At 45.8% G+C, this 16,540-nt stretch overlaps 2 protein-coding genes and 2 pseudogenes across 2 annotated transcripts; 3 read left to right on the top strand and 1 right to left on the bottom strand.

The window, feature by feature from the left end:
• The first annotated feature begins 1,756 nt into the window (after positions 1-1,756).
• Positions 1,757-2,770, top strand: LOC111947172 (high choriolytic enzyme 2-like). The gene has a single exon (XM_023953684.2). The coding sequence runs from the start codon at positions 1,871-1,873 to the stop codon at positions 2,708-2,710; it is 840 nt and encodes a 279-aa protein (XP_023809452.1). The 5' UTR covers positions 1,757-1,870; the 3' UTR covers positions 2,711-2,770.
• A 1,186-nt stretch (positions 2,771-3,956) lies between these two features.
• LOC111946254 (high choriolytic enzyme 2-like) lies at positions 3,957-4,939 on the top strand. Its single transcript, XM_023953683.2, has one exon. It carries the CDS (start codon positions 4,040-4,042, stop codon positions 4,877-4,879), a length of 840 nt encoding a protein of 279 aa, XP_023809451.1. The 5' UTR covers positions 3,957-4,039; the 3' UTR covers positions 4,880-4,939.
• Positions 4,940-6,186: 1,247 nt separating this feature from the next.
• Positions 6,187-6,940, top strand: LOC101164544 (high choriolytic enzyme 1-like; annotated as a pseudogene).
• An 8,932-nt stretch (positions 6,941-15,872) lies between these two features.
• The window catches only part of LOC101172568 (high choriolytic enzyme 1-like), a 1,092-nt pseudogene continuing 424 nt past the window's right edge, over positions 15,873-16,540 (bottom strand).

The following is a 16,540-nucleotide window of genomic DNA, read 5'->3' as shown; positions in this document are numbered from 1 at the left end:
GGTAGTTTGAATCCTAGCTGGGCCCTTTCCGTATAGAGTCTACATATTCTCCCAGTTCTTATTTAGGTTTTCTTGGGGAATTTTGGCTTCCTTCTACAGTCCAAAAACATCATTTGTAGGAAAACCGATAGTTTCCTTTCCGAGTTTTACTTTAAACAAACAGTGTGGACCCCACCCATTATCTTGGTGCAGCCACACCTCCATAGTCTATAGAGAAAAAGGAGAAGAAGGTGAAGAAGATGACTCTGTAGACTTCACTACAAGGATCCTCACCAGCAACAATAACACTGACCAGCTCTTAGTCATTATAATATGGTTTTCGGTTTCCAAGTGGCGGTGGACTGAAAACGGTCTAGTGTTGCCTGCCTTCACCCGACTGTAAGAGGGGAGGTTACAGTTCCCTGTGACCTAGAATGGGACTATCAGATGCTTCAGCCGAGGCATTCAAAAAAGAGGACAAGAGGACAGTGAGCAGGCTGATTACCAGTTAGGTATAACAAAAGCCACCGCCTTTGCAGAGCACTGACAGTACTTTTATAATTATGTTGGTCCTTTATCATTGGTTCATTTAGATGGCATTTAGATCATGTGCCATCTAAATGGCACACAATACCTGCACCTGATGCAACAATATGCCTTAATGGCATCAGAAGCAGGAGGTGGGTCAAGGAACAGTCGGCTCCAAGCTGAGACATCATTCCCTATAGCAATTCAAACTTGCATAACCATGCATACACAAGCAGATACACAAAGGGTGTAAACAGTTGCAGCTTTGAGCTGAGACGCCACCAGTAGATGACCAGTAGGTTATTATCGGTTAGTTCAAAAGGGGCCCAAGTCCAAGAGGTTTGTTTTTCCAGTAAATTATTTTAATTGCATAAGTTAGGGTAAATGGCGTATACTTATATAGCGCTTTCTACCCTCTTTCGAAGGCCCAAAGCGCTTTACAGTCATGGTCCCATTCACCCATGCACACACACATTCACACACACACTGGCGGCGGCTCCGCTGCCAAACACTGGCGCCAACCTCCCACCAGAGGCAAGGTGGGGTTCAGTGTCTTGCCCAAGGACACTTCGACACAAGGGCGTGCAAGGCGGGAATCGAACCTGCAGCCTTACGATCATGGGTCGACCGCCCTACCGCTGCACCACGGCCGCCGTAAGTTACTCCAGGGGTGGGCGATTATTTTAAGTCGCGGGCCACATTCGGTTCTAAAATTCGATCGAAGGGCCGGACCAGGAGCAGATGCGTGGAGTGAGAATGATATAACGTAGAATGTAGATGAAAACATTTGGATTGAAAATTATGTTCTAAAACAGAATATTCTAGAGTTTTGAGTTTAAAACTTTTGTTCCCATTTTAGATCCATTTTATAATTGTGAAGCCGTTTGGTACCTTCAGGGAGTTGTAAAGTGCTATTTGAATAAAGTTTCATTCATTCATGATCCTGTTAATAAAATAAATGACATTATTTATGAAATAAAACAATGACCAAATAACACTCTCTATGATTTTCAAAGACAAAAAAAAAGACAGGAGACGCTGCACATAGGAGATTGATTGACAAGGTCTCCAGCCAATCAGGACACACAACAGGGTGCGCAGTTTAAAAAAGGCAGCATAATTGCTCTAAACCAATGAGCTAAACCGGGAAAGATGAACTGCGACGTAAGTACAATAATAATGTTGGTAAAGTAGGTTTGTCTGTGGACCCTCCCTTCCCAAGGTTTACTTTAAACAAACAGTGTGGATCCCCACCCATAATCTTGCTGCAGACACACCTCCATAGGTGAGTATAAAGAGGCTGAACTGAACTGAGGCAGACATCAAGTTTTGAAGAGTCCGTTCTGAACCCTCCACATCCACCATGAACTTGGCTTCTTCCGCCTGCCTGCTTTTACTGTTCCTGCTCGGCATCGCTCAGGCGCTGCCAGTCCAAAATGAAGAGGGCCATGAAGAAGGCAATAAAGAAGGTCATGGAGAAGAAGGCGTAGAAGAAGGTGATGAAGATGACTTTGTAGACTTCACTACCAGGATCCTCACCAGCAACAATAACACTGACCAGCTCTTGCTAGAAGGAGACCTGGTGGCTCCTACAAACAGGAATGCCATGAAGTGCTGGTACAACAGCTGTTTCTGGAAGAAAGCCTCCAACGGTTTTGTGGTGATCCCTTACGTCATTAGCTCTCAGTACTCTAGAGGAGAAGTGGCCACCATCGAGGGCGCCATGAGGGCTTTTAACGGCAGAACATGCATCCGCTTTGTCCGTCGCACCAACGAGTACGACTTCATTAGCGTTGTGAGCAAAAATGGATGCTACTCTGAGCTGGGCAGGAAGGGAGGACAACAGGAGCTGTCTCTCAACAGGGGAGGCTGCATGTACAGTGGCATCATCCAACACGAACTCAACCACGCTCTGGGCTTCCAGCATGAGCAGACCAGGAGCGACCGAGACAGTTACGTCCGGATCAACTGGCAGAACATCATCCCAGCGAGTGCCTACAATTTTAACAAGCATGATACCAACAACCTGAACACCCCCTACGACTACTCCTCCATCATGCACTATGGAAGAGATGCCTTCTCCATTGCCTATGGGCGGGATACCATCACCCCCATCCCCAATCCCAATGTCCCCATCGGCCAGAGGAATGGCATGTCCCGCTGGGACATCACCAGAATCAACGTCCTTTACAACTGCCGCTAAAAATGTTACTGTCTGATCTATAATGTCTGAATTACAAGAAATAAAGTAGATGCAAAGCAACTTTTGTTGTCTATTTGCTTTTCTCGTTTGGCTTTATAAAAGTAAGCAGCACAGTGGTGTAGTGGTGAGCAATTTGGCTTCCAAGCCCTAGTTTGAATCCTAGCTGGGCCCTTTCTGTATAGAGTCTACGTATTCTCCCAGTTCTTATTTAGGTTTTCTTGGGAAATTTTGGCTTCCTCCTACAGTCCAAAACCATCATTTGTAGGAAAACCAGTAGTTTTAAATGAGTCCTTATAATATGGTTATCTGTTTCCAAGTGGCAGTGGACTGTGGAATTCCTGCTCGGAACACTGTGGATGCTTTCCCCTTTCAAGTGGGGCACAATAACTTGACAGACAATTCACAAACAACAAAGCTTCACCATAAACATTCACAAGTAAACAAAAGTCTAAAGTCTCCAACAAAGTCCGCTGGCACACTATCAGATGCTTCAGCCATGACTTTAAACAAAGAGGAAAAGAGCTCACGGTTTAGACACAGTGAGCAGACTGATCACCAGTTAGGTGTGACAAAAGCCACTGTCTTTGCAGAGCTATGAGAGTTCTTTTAGAAATACGTTCATCTTTATCATTGTTTCATTCAGATGGCATCATATGCCATTTGGATTCATGTGCCATCTAAATGGCACACAATGCCTGCACCCACCTCCTGCTTCTGATGCCATAATGTGCCATTATGGCATCAGAAGCATAAGGTGGGTCCAGGCACATTCAGCTCCAAGCTGAGACATCTTCAGAGAGGACTCATTCACCCTGGCAATTCAAACAAGCATGAACAAGGATACGCAGGCAGATACACAAAGAGTGCCAGACCCATCAGAGCCAAAACAGAGAAGCACAGATCCACTGAAGAAGTATTTAAACTCCTTTCTTAACTTGACAGCTTTCCCTACTTACAGCGACCAATTGATTACGACCACTGGGTCATGACCATTGGGTCATGACCATTGGGTTATGACCATTGGCTTATGACCAATGGGTTGTGGCCAATGGTTAACAACTGTATATTTCATTTAATGACATATTTTGCCAAAAATAAAAAACTAAATTTTTTGTTTACCAGGCAGCTAAGTAAGAATAATAAACTATATTGGTAAAGGGGGTTTGTCTGTGGACCCTCCCTTCCGAGGTTTACTTTAAACAAACAGTGTGGATCCCCACCCATAATCTTGCTGCAGACACACCTCCATAGGTGAGTATAAAGAGGCTGAACTGAACTGAGGCAGACATCAAGTTTTGAAGAGTCCGTTCTGAACCCTCCACATCCACCATGAACTTGGCTTCTTCCGCCTGCCTGCTTTTACTGTTCCTGCTCGGCATCGCTCAGGCGCTGCCAGTCCAAAATGAAGAGGGCCATGAAGAAGGCAATAAAGAAGGTCATGGAGAAGAAGGCGTAGAAGAAGGTGATGAAGATGACTTTGTAGACTTCACTACCAGGATCCTCACCAGCAACAATAACACTGACCAGCTCTTGCTAGAAGGAGACCTGGTGGCTCCTACAAACAGGAATGCCATGAAGTGCTGGTACAACAGCTGTTTCTGGAAGAAAGCCTCCAACGGTTTTGTGGTGATCCCTTACGTCATTAGCTCTCAGTACTCTAGAGGAGAAGTGGCCACCATCGAGGGCGCCATGAGGGCTTTTAACGGCAGAACATGCATCCGCTTTGTCCGTCGCACCAACGAGTACGACTTCATTAGCGTTGTGAGCAAAAATGGATGCTACTCTGAGCTGGGCAGGAAGGGAGGACAACAGGAGCTGTCTCTCAACAGGGGAGGCTGCATGTACAGTGGCATCATCCAACACGAACTCAACCACGCTCTGGGCTTCCAGCATGAGCAGACCAGGAGCGACCGAGACAGTTACGTCCGGATCAACTGGCAGAACATCATCCCAGCGAGTGCCTACAATTTTAACAAGCATGATACCAACAACCTGAACACCCCCTACGACTACTCCTCCATCATGCACTATGGAAGAGATGCCTTCTCCATTGCCTATGGGCGGGATACCATCACCCCCATCCCCAATCCCAATGTCCCCATCGGCCAGAGGAATGGCATGTCCCGCTGGGACATCACCAGAATCAACGTCCTTTACAACTGCCGCTAAAAATGTTACTGTCTGATCTATAATGTCTGAATTACAAGAAATAAAGTAGATGCAAAGCAACTTTTGTTGTCTATTTGCTTTTCTCGTTTGGCTTTATAAAAGTAAGCAGCACAGTGGTGTAGTGGTGAGCAATTTGGCTTCCAAGCCCTAGTTTGAATCCTAGCTGGGCCCTTTCTGTATAGAGTCTACGTATTCTCCCAGTTCTTATTTAGGTTTTCTTGGGAAATTTTGGCTTCCTCCTACAGTCCAAAACCATCATTTGTAGGAAAACCAGTAGTTTTAAATGAGTCCTTATAATATGGTTATCTGTTTCCAAGTGGCAGTGGACTGTGGAATTCCTGCTCGGAACACTGTGGATGCTTTCCCCTTTCAAGTGGGGCACAATAACTTGACAGACAATTCACAAACAACAAAGCTTCACCATAAACATTCACAAGTAAACAAAAGTCTAAAGTCTCCAACAAAGTCCGCTGGCACACTATCAGATGCTTCAGCCATGACTTTAAACAAAGAGGAAAAGAGCTCACGGTTTAGACACAGTGAGCAGACTGATCACCAGTTAGGTGTGACAAAAGCCACTGTCTTTGCAGAGCTATGAGAGTTCTTTTAGAAATACGTTCATCTTTATCATTGTTTCATTCAGATGGCATCATATGCCATTTGGATTCATGTGCCATCTAAATGGCACACAATACCGTAAGAGAGCTCCCATTCTCCCCAGCAATTCAAACTCGTATGAACATGCAGACACACAAAGAGCCAGACACAGAGCCGTAACAGAAATGCAGTCACAGATCCACTGAAGAAGCATTTGAACCCCTTCCTGAACTTGACAGTATTTCCTACTTACAGTGACCAACAGGTTTTGACCAATGGGTTATGACACTTGAGTTATGACCAATGGGTTATGCACATCTATATCAACATTTTATGACAAGTTTGACAAATTTGATCAAAAATTGAAACAAAACTCAACTGTGTGTTTACCAGACAGCTAAGTAAAATGAACTATGTTGATAAAGCGGGTTTGTCTGTGGAGCCTCCCTTCCGAGGTTTACTTTGGACAAACAGTGTGGACCCCCACCCATAATCTTGCCGCAGACACACCTCCCCAGGTGATTATAAAGAGGCTGAACTGAACTCAGGCCGACATCAAGTCTTTAGGAGTCAGTTCTGAACCCTCCACATCCACCAAGAACTTGGCTCTCACTGCCTGCCTGCTTTTACTGCACCTGCTCGGCATCGCTCAGGTGCTGCCCGACTGGGATGAAGAAGGCCACGTAGAAAGTCCTGGAGAAGGTGGAGAAGAAAGTGCTGAAGATGAGTTTGTAGACTTCACTACCAGGATCCTCTCCAGCAACAATAACACTGACCAGCTCTTGCTAGAAGGAGACCTGGTGGCTCCAACAAACAGGAATACCATGAAGTGCTGGAGCAGCAGCTGTTTCTGGAAGAAAGCCTCCAACGGTTTTGTGGTGATCCCTTACGTCATTAGCTCTGAGTACTCTGGAGGAGAAGTGGCCACCATCGAAGGCGCCATGAGGGCCTTTAATGGCAGAACATGCATCCGCTTTGTCCGTCGCACCAACGAGTACGACTTCATTAGCGTTGTGAGCAAAACTGGATGCTACTCTGAGCTGGGCAGGAAGGGAGGACAACAGGAGCTGTCTCTCAACAGGGGAGGCTGCATGTACAGCGGCATCATCCAACACGAGCTCAACCACGCTCTGGGCTTCCAGCATGAACAGACCAGGAGCGACCGAGACAGCTACGTCCGGATCAACTGGGAGAACATCATCCCAGCGAGTGCCTACAATTTTAACAAGCATGATATACCAACAACCTGAACACCCCCTACGACTACTCCTCCATCATGCACTATGGAAGAGATGCCTTCTCCATTGCCTATTGGCGAGATTCCATCACCCCCATCCCCAATCCCAATGTCCCCATCGGCCAGAGGAATGGCATGTCCCGCTGGGACATCACCAGAATCAACGTCCTTTACAACTGCTGTTAAAAATGTTTATGTCTGATCTATAAAGTCTGAATTACTAGAAATTAAGTAGATGCAAAGCAACTTTTGTCTGTCTCATTATCAAGTCTAAGGCTAACTCTAAAACAAAGAAATAGAAAAACGTTTGCAATATATCTCAATTTTATGGATTTCTAATTACTTTTCAATTTACATTGGAACATGCTAGTGTCCCAGTTATTAAAAAAATTCTTAGAATAACATCTGACCGTTCTGTGTCTTGGTTTGAACTCACAGTTCAATCAATACTTAGTAACATGCTGAGCAAATACTCCGAAATATCCCACAGCTTTAGTAACAGTAATAACCATCAGTTTGTTAATGATTCAATACAAGCCCTCAGGAGAACACTTGATGTTGTTGTTTTGTTGGACAAAAAAAAGTAGAACCATGGTTTAATGCTGAAACATAGTCTCTTAAACTAGTAAACTGTAAGTTAAAAAGAGAATGGCGCCGTCTAAGAGCAGTCTGCGAAAGTCTGGAAACATAGCCTCTTAAATCATAAAAAAGCTAGAATCCAGTACCATTGTCATGACTAGAACAGACCCAGACGCTGAAACCCGGAAAGATCACCCTCGAAGTCTGTTGGCAATGAAGGATTTTATTGTTCCTGGAGCTGAATGGGGAATCCGTGGAGTTGGGGTTCCGAGGGAGTCTGGGAAGAGGAGCAGACCGGAAGGTAGGTAACCCTCTCGTTGTAGTGGAGTTTTTGAGATGTGGTCGTGGAGATCTGGTGGAGCGTTGGTGGAGCGTCGCTCGTGGCTTGGCGTGGCTGGAGGGCTTGGCGTGGAGATGACTGGAGAGAACGTGGCGGAGGTTGGACCCAGGCAGGCGTTTGGTTGATTAAGTCCTAAAGGCAGGAATAACAATTTCAGTCAAAGATTCAATCACCAGGGGAGATTCTCTACAAAACGAGGAACACGATAAAAGCATTAGACCAGGTACTTCACCATAGTTGGCAACAAACTGGGGATGAATACTGGAAACCGGCCATCTGATAAAGTGCAGGGTTGATGATGGAAGTGCCAGCAGCTTGGTCCAATCGGTGGGAGGAGTGGAAGCGAAGGGAGGGGGGGAGGACTCCCGGGGGTACCATGACAATGGGTGGATCTTGAGAGCAGTGGGCAAGCGGAGACGGACACGGGTAGGATTACTGATTTTGTCAATCTCAAAGTCCAATGAAGCAGGGAGCGAGTTTCCGGGACGTGAACTGAAAAGGAATGTTCTTGGACGAGAGCCAAACCTTCTGACCAGGCGAGTATGAGGGTCCTACTATGGTGGATATTAGATAATTGCACTTTTACATTGATATATTTTTTTAAAACGTTTACTGAACGGCGGCCGTGTCCCCTGGGTGCTGGTTTCCTGGGCCCGGCGGTCCTCTCTCCACGCAGGGAGAGGGATCCCTGAGCCTTCTGGCAAGGCCAGAAGCTGGGGATCACATCACCCCTGAGCCGGGGGTGTCCGTGTCCCTGTGGGGTGGGTTCTGGCCCTTGTCCCTGGGTGCTGGGCCTCGCCAAATTTCCAAATGTGGCCGAGCCTGGTCGGGCTATGTTTACAACACCCCTCGTGGGCCCCCCTTTTCCCCGGGGTGCCCCCCTCCTGGGCGGGGGCGGCTGGCCCCTGCCTTGCTCCTTCCTGGACCAGCCGTGGGCTGGGTGGGTGGCTGCCTGGAGCATGGAGCGGGTCTCCCTTGGGGGTTCCTGGCACGTACCTGAGGTGGGGCGGGGGGATGCCCAGAACTCCTGGGTGGTGATGGGGTGCTCGTCTGGGGCTGTGGGCACTCTTCTCGGGTGGGGCCCGGCGTTGGGCCCTCCCGGCACGGCGGGGGGGGGGCTGCTCGTCTGGTTGGGCTGGGGCTGCGCTCTCTTTTCCCCCCATGCCTACCTGCTCTCTTGCTCTGGGGGCCCCGTGGCGGTCCTGCTGGCCCTGGCCTGGGTGGGGGATGTTATCACCCGGGGGCGGTTGTACTCTGCCTGCTGACGAGTGGCGTTGGGGGGTTCTGGCTGCTGCAGCGGGGGTCTTGGTGTGGGGGTGGCTGGGAACTCTCCCTCCTTCTTTTCACATTCCACCATCCATTTTAGAAGAACATAAACACTCACTTAAGCACAGCTGTTAGCTCACCTTTGCACTAATATTTTGTGTGATTGAATGAAATATTTCACACTAGTTGGTTTGAAGGCATAAGCATGCATGTGTGAACAATATTTGTATTGTGTAAATGTTGACATGTGGACATCTTTGCAGCCAACAGGTGTGTTTATAACATTTGAGTGTGTGTGTGGACAGGCCCCGCCTCTTCTAGATTTGTATTACATTTGAACCTCACCGAAATGATAAACACCCAGCAACTTGTTGCTTTATGCTGCTTTATGTTTTTACCCCCCCTTATAATCACTCTTCTACCCCCCTTCTTCACTCCATTCCTTTTCCTTCCGATCCAAAACAAAATATTTTAAAATACGAGTAAAATGAATAAAGTTTGGCCTTGATTACAAAAGGGGTGTTTTCAGACATACCTCTGGTTTGTCAGAAAATTAATAACCCCTGTTGTTAAAGTAAAATATGTCCAACACAAGAGGCCTTCAGCTCTCATCTGTTTGCCCAGCTGTTGGACAGGACAAGTTTAAAAAAACAAACAAAAAAAAACTTAGAGACTTTGGTTGAGAACATAGAAGGTCTTTGATAACTTTATTAAAGGATTGATAAAAAATGCCTTTTAAAGCTTTGTCTGGCCACCCGGCTTCTACTGGCAAAATTCTGAAGTCGATTACATGATCGCTCACGGGGCAGTTACGTTGCCTTAAATTCAATAATCGCCGAGTGGCTTCGTCTTCTTTCCGTGGTTGATCGAAAACTAACTTGAATTCTTCTATATATCGGATAAATGATAAGTGAGAGATGGGATTGGCAGATAAATCCGCCTAAGCCCACTGCATGGCTTTGTGTCTGAGGGAATTAACTATCAATGTAATTTTACTATGATCAGACTGATAGAATCTAGGAGCTTGTTGGAATATTAGCTGACACTGGAGTAAAAAAACTACTACAGTTTTCTACTTCCCCGTGGAAGGGCTCAGGTTGCAGGCGGAAGTTTTCTGGTGACGCTGAGGAAGTGGGTGCCGCCATATTGACTGTTGACGGAAGTGGAGCGGTACTCACGGAAGCTGTGGTCATTCTACTAGTTCAGTCCATTAGTGCTTGGGAAATACCGTCCATACGGCGAAACAGCTCTTGCTGAGCGGATGCCGCTTGCGAGAGGGCGTCGGCCTGACGGTCCAGGAGCGTACCTTGTTGTGAAACCGCGAAACGTAAATCTTCCGGGTCAGCTGGGTCTAGAGGCTGGCCAGTTCGTTCTGTCATGACTGACAATGACTAGAACAGACCCAGACGCTGAAACCCGGAAAGATCATGCTCAAAGTCTGTTGGCAATGAAGGATTTTATTGTTCATGGAGCTGAAGGGGGAATCCGTGGAGTTGGGGTTCCGAGGGAGTGTGGGAATAGGAGCAGACTGGAAGGTAAGTAACCCTCTCGTTGTAGTGGAGTTTTTGAGATGTGGTCACGGAGATCTGGCGGAGCGTGGCTTGGCGTGGCTGGAGGGCTTGGCATGGAGATGACTGGAGAGAACGTGGCGGAGGTTGGACCCAGGCGGGCGTTTGGTTGATGAAGTATGTCCTAAAGACACGAATGACAATTTGGACAATTTGAGTCAAAGATTCAATCACCAGTGGAGGTTCTCTAGAAAACGAGGAACAGACACAGCTTGTGTTTACATGTTTTGGCGAACTCACTTCTGCCTTCATCAGAGTCGTCATCAGGTGGTGGTGATGTGATGTCTTTAAAAACAGATGAGGCGGCTGAGGCGGAGTCACCTGTCAGACTTTGACAAGTGACTCCACCCCTTGATGTCCGTTTTTTGCTGGAGGATGTTGCTCCAGGTATGAGAGAGCAGGAGGGCCCCCTCATCCGGGCTCATGGAAGTATGGAGCGAACCAATGATCTAAATGATCATTTTAATAGGTTTAATTCATCCGCACACCCCACACCTACCTCATCCTTTGCCCCCCTATTCCCTCCTCATCCTACAAATGAACCTGCACTGGTGGAATCAGCTCTCCCTCATTACACCTCTCTTACTGAACATCAGGTAAGAAGAGAGCTGAAGAAACTGAAGACCAGGAAAGCAGCAGGCCCAGATGGGTTGTGCCCCAGACTCCTGAAGACATGCGCAGATGAGCTAGGAGGTCCTCTCCAGCATCTCTTTAACCTGAGCCTGCGCCTTGGTAAAATACCAACACTCTGGAAGACCTCATGCATCGTTCCTCTGCCCAAGGTCAAGCAGCCGAGGGACAATAAAGACTACAGACCAATTGCACTGACCTCTCACATAATGAAAACCATGGAGAGGTTAGTGCTGCAGATGCTGAAGCCCCAGGTGCAACATGCCCAGGATCCATTGCAGTTTGCGTATCGGGAGAAGGTGGGAGTGGAGGATGCCGTTCTGCATCTCCTCCACTGCACGTTGTCTTACCTTGATGAAGGGGGGTGTGCAGTGAGAATGTTGTTTTTTGATTTCTCCAGTGCATTTGACACAATCCAATCCCCAATACTGCAGGAAAAACTTAGGAGTATGTCAGTGGAGCCATACTTAATATCCTGGATCATGGACTACCTCAAGAACAGACCCCAGTTTGTCAGAATGGGGGCCAGCCGTTCAAGAACACTCTGCAGCAGTGTGGGAGTACCTCAAGGCACAGTTCTTTCCCCGATGTTGTTCGCTCTGTACACGACCGACTTCCAACACAACACGGAGGCTTGCCACATCCAAAAATTCTCGGATGATACCGTCATTGTGGCCTGCATTAGGGAGGACAAGGAGGTGGAGTACAGGCAGCTGGTGCAGGATTTTGTTCTTTGGTCCAAGCAGAACCAGCTCCAGCTGAACATCAGGAAAACCAAGGAACTCATTCTGGACTTCAGAAGACAACCCCCTCTCTCCCAGCCAATATGCATAGACGGTGACCTGGTGGAGACAGTCACGTCTTATAAATACCTGGGAGTGGTGCTGGACAAGAAACTGGACTGGAACGAGAACACCACCTTGCTCAGCAAAAAATATCAATCCAGAATGTACTTCCTGCGAAGGCTGGCCTCTTTTAACGTCTCCACCAAGCTTCTCAGTATGTTTTATCAAACAGTGATTGAAAGTGCTCTGCTGTACGCTGTGGTGTGCTGGTGCGGCACAAACAAAACAAACCTGACCCGACTAAACAAGATCATCAGGAGGGCTAGCTCTGTTGTGGGACTGAAGCTGGCCACAGTGGAGGAGGTGGCTGAACAACGAACACTGTCCAGACTTCAGGCAATTATGGACAATGTTACACACCCTCTGCATGAGGCCTTCGGTGAAAGGAAGAGCAGCTTCAGCAGCAGACTTTTATCACAGCGCTGCACCACGGACAGACTTAGAAAGTCCTTTGTCCCACGAGCCATCAGACTGCACAACACTCTGTGTTGAGAGCTTTTACTCTTGCTTCTGATTTTGATTAAACTGAATTTCTGGGAAACTTGACATGTTTTTAGGAATTGTTCATACTTGCTTTTATTCTTTTTATCCTTTTATATTTTTATCTATTTATTGTGTTTTTATCTGTTGTAGGAATGATTGTGTTTTTAAGTATGGGCAGCTGGCCATTTAAAATTTCCTTCGGGATTATTAAAGTCTATCTATCTATCTATTTATCTATCTGGACTCGCTTTCAGATCTCCATCGCCTCCATACTCCGACTTTGTAGACACAATGAACTTTATTGAATTAGGTATGTTTATAACATTTGAGTGTGTGTGTGTGTGTGTGTGTGTGTGCATGGACTAGCCCCACCCCCTTCTAAATTTTTTTTATGTGTAAACCTGTCCATAGTGACTATAAACATCCCCCACCCCCCCAACATCCCTCTCTCTTCTTCCGTCCTTTTCTTTTCCATCCAGTCCAACACAAAATTGTTACAAATATAAGTAAGATGAATAAAGTCTAGCCTAAATTACAAAAAGGGTTCATTCGAATATACATCTAGTGTGTCAAAAGATTCATAACCCTTCTGTTGTAACAGAAGCAACTAAATATTTAGCTAACATGCAAAGAACATGCTGCTAAGCGGAAGTGAACTATCAAAATAAAAGCTGTATTTTGCACTGAAAACTGATTCTTGCCAGAGTTGTCGTCTATGCGTGTACTTTTGTTATGCCAATTTAAGACATGTCCAGACTGCTGGCCGAAAACATTGGATCAGCCGTTTTAATGGTGACTCTTTTGTAAATACATTGTTGGAACAACCACCTCTGCTGGAGCACTGAGCTGCGGTCGGAGGGCCACCACTCCCCCTCGCCACCATGATCAATGAAGCAGACAAAAAATTAGCACATTTAATAAATGTATTGTTTTTCTTTCAAGGAACAACATAAAAATTGTTTATTTAAAAGTAATCTCAGATTTTAGATGCCCATCAAAACATTTGGATTATTGACATTGATACTTTCCAAAAGTGGACTAGTGAAAAAGTTATTTAACAGGCGTTTAATCCTAGGGAAGGATTTTTTAAAAAGAGGGCCCCCTGTTATTGTTTGCCTGGGGCCCCTAAACTGCTAAATCTGCCACTTGACCCAAACAACTCTTTTGTGATGTCAAGTGAGCAGGAAAATGCTAAATTAAATTAAAAAAAAACAGGAAAAGTGTTGTGTTTGTAAAAAAAATGCCAAAAGAAAATGTGATCTCTTAATTAAAAGTGTTATACTGAGCTAACCAAAACCCTTCCTGTAGTGAGATGGTGGCACAATACTTTGGTAGCACATAAGCAAACACAGCCCATGGGTAAAAACAATGGCTGAATAAAAATTGTTTCCCTACCTCTTTGGCTTCTCACTATCCTTACATTTACCCCTCTAAGCAAAGAGATATAGAAAAAATAGTGTTTTTAAATTCAGATGTTACTGCTACTTTTGATTATGTCGTCAAAATTCGCCAGGCGTCATCTACAGTACTGCATGGCTGCCAGTGCTAAAAAAAATATATATCGGTTTTATAACTTCAATAATCAATGCAAAAACAAACACTCATTACTTACATTTAAATGTAAACTCCTGCATTTCTCACAGTGGCGGTTCTACCCTGAATTACTCCCCGGGCGAGACCCTCCTCTGGCGCCCCCCCCCCAATAGAGTCACTTTGTCCATTTATTGTAACTGAAATTACAGTTAGGAAATATTTAATCAAACACAAATAATCTGAAATAAATATTATAAACTACAAATCACACTAATAATACACTAGAATAAATGTAACTGCAGCACTAAGAACAGAAACACTAACTAAAACCTAACCTTTGTGGCCTTCCTGATGCAAGCTTGTCAATAACGTCATTATATGAAATCTGCTCCCCCCCTGAATGATTGATACTAACAACAGCAGGTTAGTGAGTTGCTCCTGAGACATTGGTGATCTCAGGTATGACTTGATCAACTGGAGTTTTGAAAAGCTAACAGCAGCAGCAGCAGCATGCTACCATCACAGCTTATTTAACATTATGAACTAATATACAACAATAAAACACAACAAAAACTTTGTGTTACAGCAGAGCAGACAGACACACGAATCGTAACTAATGTTACAAGTTAAGGCAGAACAAACATTTAAGAATAAATATCTTAAAAAGGACGTTATTTGCAATATTTGGGCCTACTTCAGTTTTGGTCATGATAGACCAAACAAGAGATTTTTCCTCTGCAACGTTGTTGTTGTTGTAGGGCAGGTAGCATTTGAATTTAGAAAACGTGCATCTAGCTATGCGATAATACCCTTTTCTTTGTCTCTTTTCTCCTCTTTTCTTTCTAAATTGGGCACCAGCTTTGACATTTTTTCTCCATATTTCAGATGTTTTTGCATTTAGCATAAATGTCCTGACATAGGTATCAAGTCTGTCGACTAAACCAACTGTCATCTAAGTGAAGAATTTTTTTTGTTTTCCCATTTTTTATTTGGGCATTTCACACAAAAATAACCAAAAAAGCATGATTTTTTTTATACCTTTTTTATACCCGCAGCCCCCCGTTCGTCAAACATTTCCAGCAGGAGCGCGTGCAGCTGCACCCAGGGGCGCCAATTCGCTACATGGCGGCGCAATTTTTATTTTTATATCAAGCACTGAGCCGCGGGCCGCGACCGTTGCCCCCCTGGAAGAAGATCCAGCCAGGTTTGCACATGCGTTTTGTGCTCCGTGCTCACCTCTCAGCCTGCGCCCCCTCCCTTCTCCTTCTTCACCCCGCGCCCCCTCCCTTCTCCTTCTCACACATTTGCGTCTACTTCTCAAAGACAGGAGGGAGCGCAGCTGCGGGGCGGGGGCGGCGCCAGGTTTCAGGCTGTTACAAACTCTGTGATATAAGTAAACCAATAGTGGTGCATAAAGTATTTTACAAGAGCTGAACCGCTGGCGCCGCCCCTCCGTCATTTTTCCGCCCCGGGCGATCGCCCGTATGGCCCGTGCCTAAAACCGCTACTGATTTCTCACCAGCTTACCGGCGGAAGGATAGCCAGCCCTAAGTCGCTAAAGCTCCTCCTTAAAAAATTATACACTTGGAGACCACTAAAGCTTCAAATGTCCCACAAATAGAGCAATAGGGAGGAGCCAGAGGGGTTGGGAAGCAATTTGGCTTATGGTAACATCTATGCACAGTGGGGGAAGTAAAATGATAAGGGCTCGATTTGGAGTACCTGAATCAGGGAACCCTGCAGTAAGAGAAAAGTCACACAGACATTTTTTAAGTGTGTAAAGTTTGTAAATATGTTTGAAAATGTTTTTTTTTTCCCTTTAGTGTGCCTCAAGATGATTAAGCTACTGTATGTATTTAGACCGGTTTAAAACTATGCAGCAAGCCAAAAGAGAAACACAGTTGGACACCAACAGTTGATAACTTGCATCTTCTTTATTTCTAACTCACATATATAGGGACATGCTACAACATCTTTATTGGCAGTTGTAAAGGATGTTGATTCTGGTGACGTCCCAGAAGGACAAGCCGTTCCTCTGGCCGATGGGGACATTGGGATTAGGGATGGGGGTGATGGTATCCCGCCCATAGGCAACGGAGAAGGCATCTCTTCCATAGTGCATGATGGAGGAGTAGTCATAGGGGGTGTTCAGGTTGTTGGTCTGTTGTTTGTAAAAGTTGTAAGCATCACCATCAATGATGTTCTCCCAGTTGATCTGAACGTAGCTGTCTCGGTCGCTCCTGCACTGCTCATGCTGGAAGCCCAGAGCGTGGTTGAGCTCGTGCTCTATAATGCCTCTGTAAATGCAGCCTCCTCTGTTGAGAGACAGCTCCTGAAGTCCTCCCTTTCTGCCCAGCTCAGAGTAGCAACCGCCTTTGCTCACGATGCTGATGAAGTCGTACTCATTGGTGCGACGGACAAAGCGGATGCAAGTGGAGGCGTAGAAGCCGGTCATGGCATTTTCAATGATCGCCGCTTCATTTGCAGTGTACTCATTGCTAATGACGTAGGGGATCATCACGTAACCATTGGAGTACTTTGTCCAAAAGCAGCTGCTGTCTGCGCATAAAATGGCATTTCTGG

Source organism: Oryzias latipes, chromosome 3 (assembly GCF_053564925.1).
Source record: "Oryzias latipes strain Hd-rR chromosome 3, Olatipes_Hd-rR_3.1".
Lineage (NCBI taxonomy): Eukaryota > Metazoa > Chordata > Actinopteri > Beloniformes > Adrianichthyidae > Oryzias > Oryzias latipes.
This window is presented reverse-complemented; position numbering and strand designations above follow the sequence as displayed.

Coding starts and splice junctions, on each gene's coding strand:
- LOC111947172 (XM_023953684.2), top strand. CDS start 1,871: ATGAACTTGGCTTCTTCCGCCTGCCTGCTTTTACTGTTCCTGCTCGGC.
- LOC111946254 (XM_023953683.2), top strand. CDS start 4,040: ATGAACTTGGCTTCTTCCGCCTGCCTGCTTTTACTGTTCCTGCTCGGC.